Genomic DNA, 1,330 nt, shown 5'->3' with positions numbered 1-1,330 from the left:
ACATTTATAAATGTATGAATCATATGGTGAAAAACTGACTTTGAAAAACAAATCTGTTTTATTTTATAAAAAGTTAAATAAAACAGAAATATTTGTGGTAATTTTGACTCTAACTTTACAAACGACACTCCATAATTATCTGTTTAATGATTGAACACCAGACACACAGCTCTGCTTTCTGTGGGTTTATTTAAAGATCAGACAAATGAAAACTGTTTGTGCTCTGAAGCACTTCAGAATCTGATGAGACACCAGGCTCTGACGGTCCGGTCCGGTCCGGTCAGCAGAGCCCAGGGTACAGCTGGATGGTGTTGATCCCTCAGAACAAACTGATGAGACACCAGGCTCTGATGGTCCGGTCCGGTCCGGTCCGGTCAGCAGAGTCCAGGGTACAGCTGGATGGTGTTGATCCTCAGAACAAACTGATGAGACACCAGGCTCTGACGGTCCGGTCCGGTCCGGTCAGCAGAGCCCAGGGTACAGCTGGATGGTGTTGATCCTCAGAACAGTCTGGGGCTGAATGATGGTTTTTTGGTGCTTGTACCGTTTTCTTTTCCTGAACCGCATGAGTATTTTGGGCCACGACTCGGTTTTCTCGATGACGGTGGCTTCGACCCGGACCAGGTCCTTCCCCAGCAGAGGCCTGCCCACCAGGGTGAAGTCCTGCGCCCCGACCAGGAGCACCTTCTCCATGCGGATCCGGTCCCCGCACTCCGCGTCGAAGTGGTTTTCGATCAGGATCAGGTCCTCATCGGTCACCTTCCACTGGCGACTGGCGAAGTGCACCACGGCGAAGAGCCGGCCGAAGTCCTGCCTCTGGACCCGCTGCTGCACGATGCTCACCACCTCCGCGTGCCGGCGCCGCTCCTCCTCCGGACACACGGGGACCGGATCCGGCCACGGAGGACGGCTCAGCGAGGTTCGAGGAATCAGCTGCCCGCTATCAGAGCCGTGTTCTCTCGCGGAGCCGTACCAGAGAGGGTACCGCGCGACCAGCCCGCTACATGTCCTCCACACGCTCCTGTAGCCTCTGCTCAGCGCCATCTTGACAGGAAGTCATCGGTTTCTTCTTCTTTTGTTTAATGGCGGTTGGCAAACAACTTGTAGGTGCATTACCGCCACCTTCCAGACTGGAGAATGGATCAGATGCCTACAACCTCTCCATAACTCCGGTTCTTCTCAGAAATTTTAAAATACAATAAAAAACTACATCTCCTGATGACCTTTGAAACAAATTTCTAATATCTAATTTATTCTTATTTCTACTTAACTCTCTATGGAAAACCTCTCTTTCTCGTTTATATTCTAAGAAAATATGTTGCACTGTTTC

General features: G+C 50.4%; 1 protein-coding gene across 1 annotated transcript; it reads right to left on the bottom strand.

Moving 5' to 3' along the window:
* Positions 1-170: 170 nt before the first annotated feature.
* mrpl21 (mitochondrial ribosomal protein L21) lies at positions 171-1,130 on the bottom strand (the record flags this gene model as incomplete). Its single annotated transcript, XM_014024938.1, is given in 1 exon segment — positions 171-1,130. A coding segment is annotated over 1 exon segment (582 nt). The 3' UTR covers positions 171-462.
* Between the last annotated feature and the right edge of the window lie 200 nt (positions 1,131-1,330).

Source organism: Austrofundulus limnaeus, unplaced genomic scaffold (genome assembly GCF_001266775.1).
Source record: "Austrofundulus limnaeus strain Quisiro unplaced genomic scaffold, Austrofundulus_limnaeus-1.0 Scaffold448, whole genome shotgun sequence".
NCBI lineage: Eukaryota > Metazoa > Chordata > Actinopteri > Cyprinodontiformes > Rivulidae > Austrofundulus > Austrofundulus limnaeus.
The sequence above is the reverse complement of the archived record's forward strand: the minus strand, read 5'-3'. Positions and strand labels throughout refer to the sequence as shown.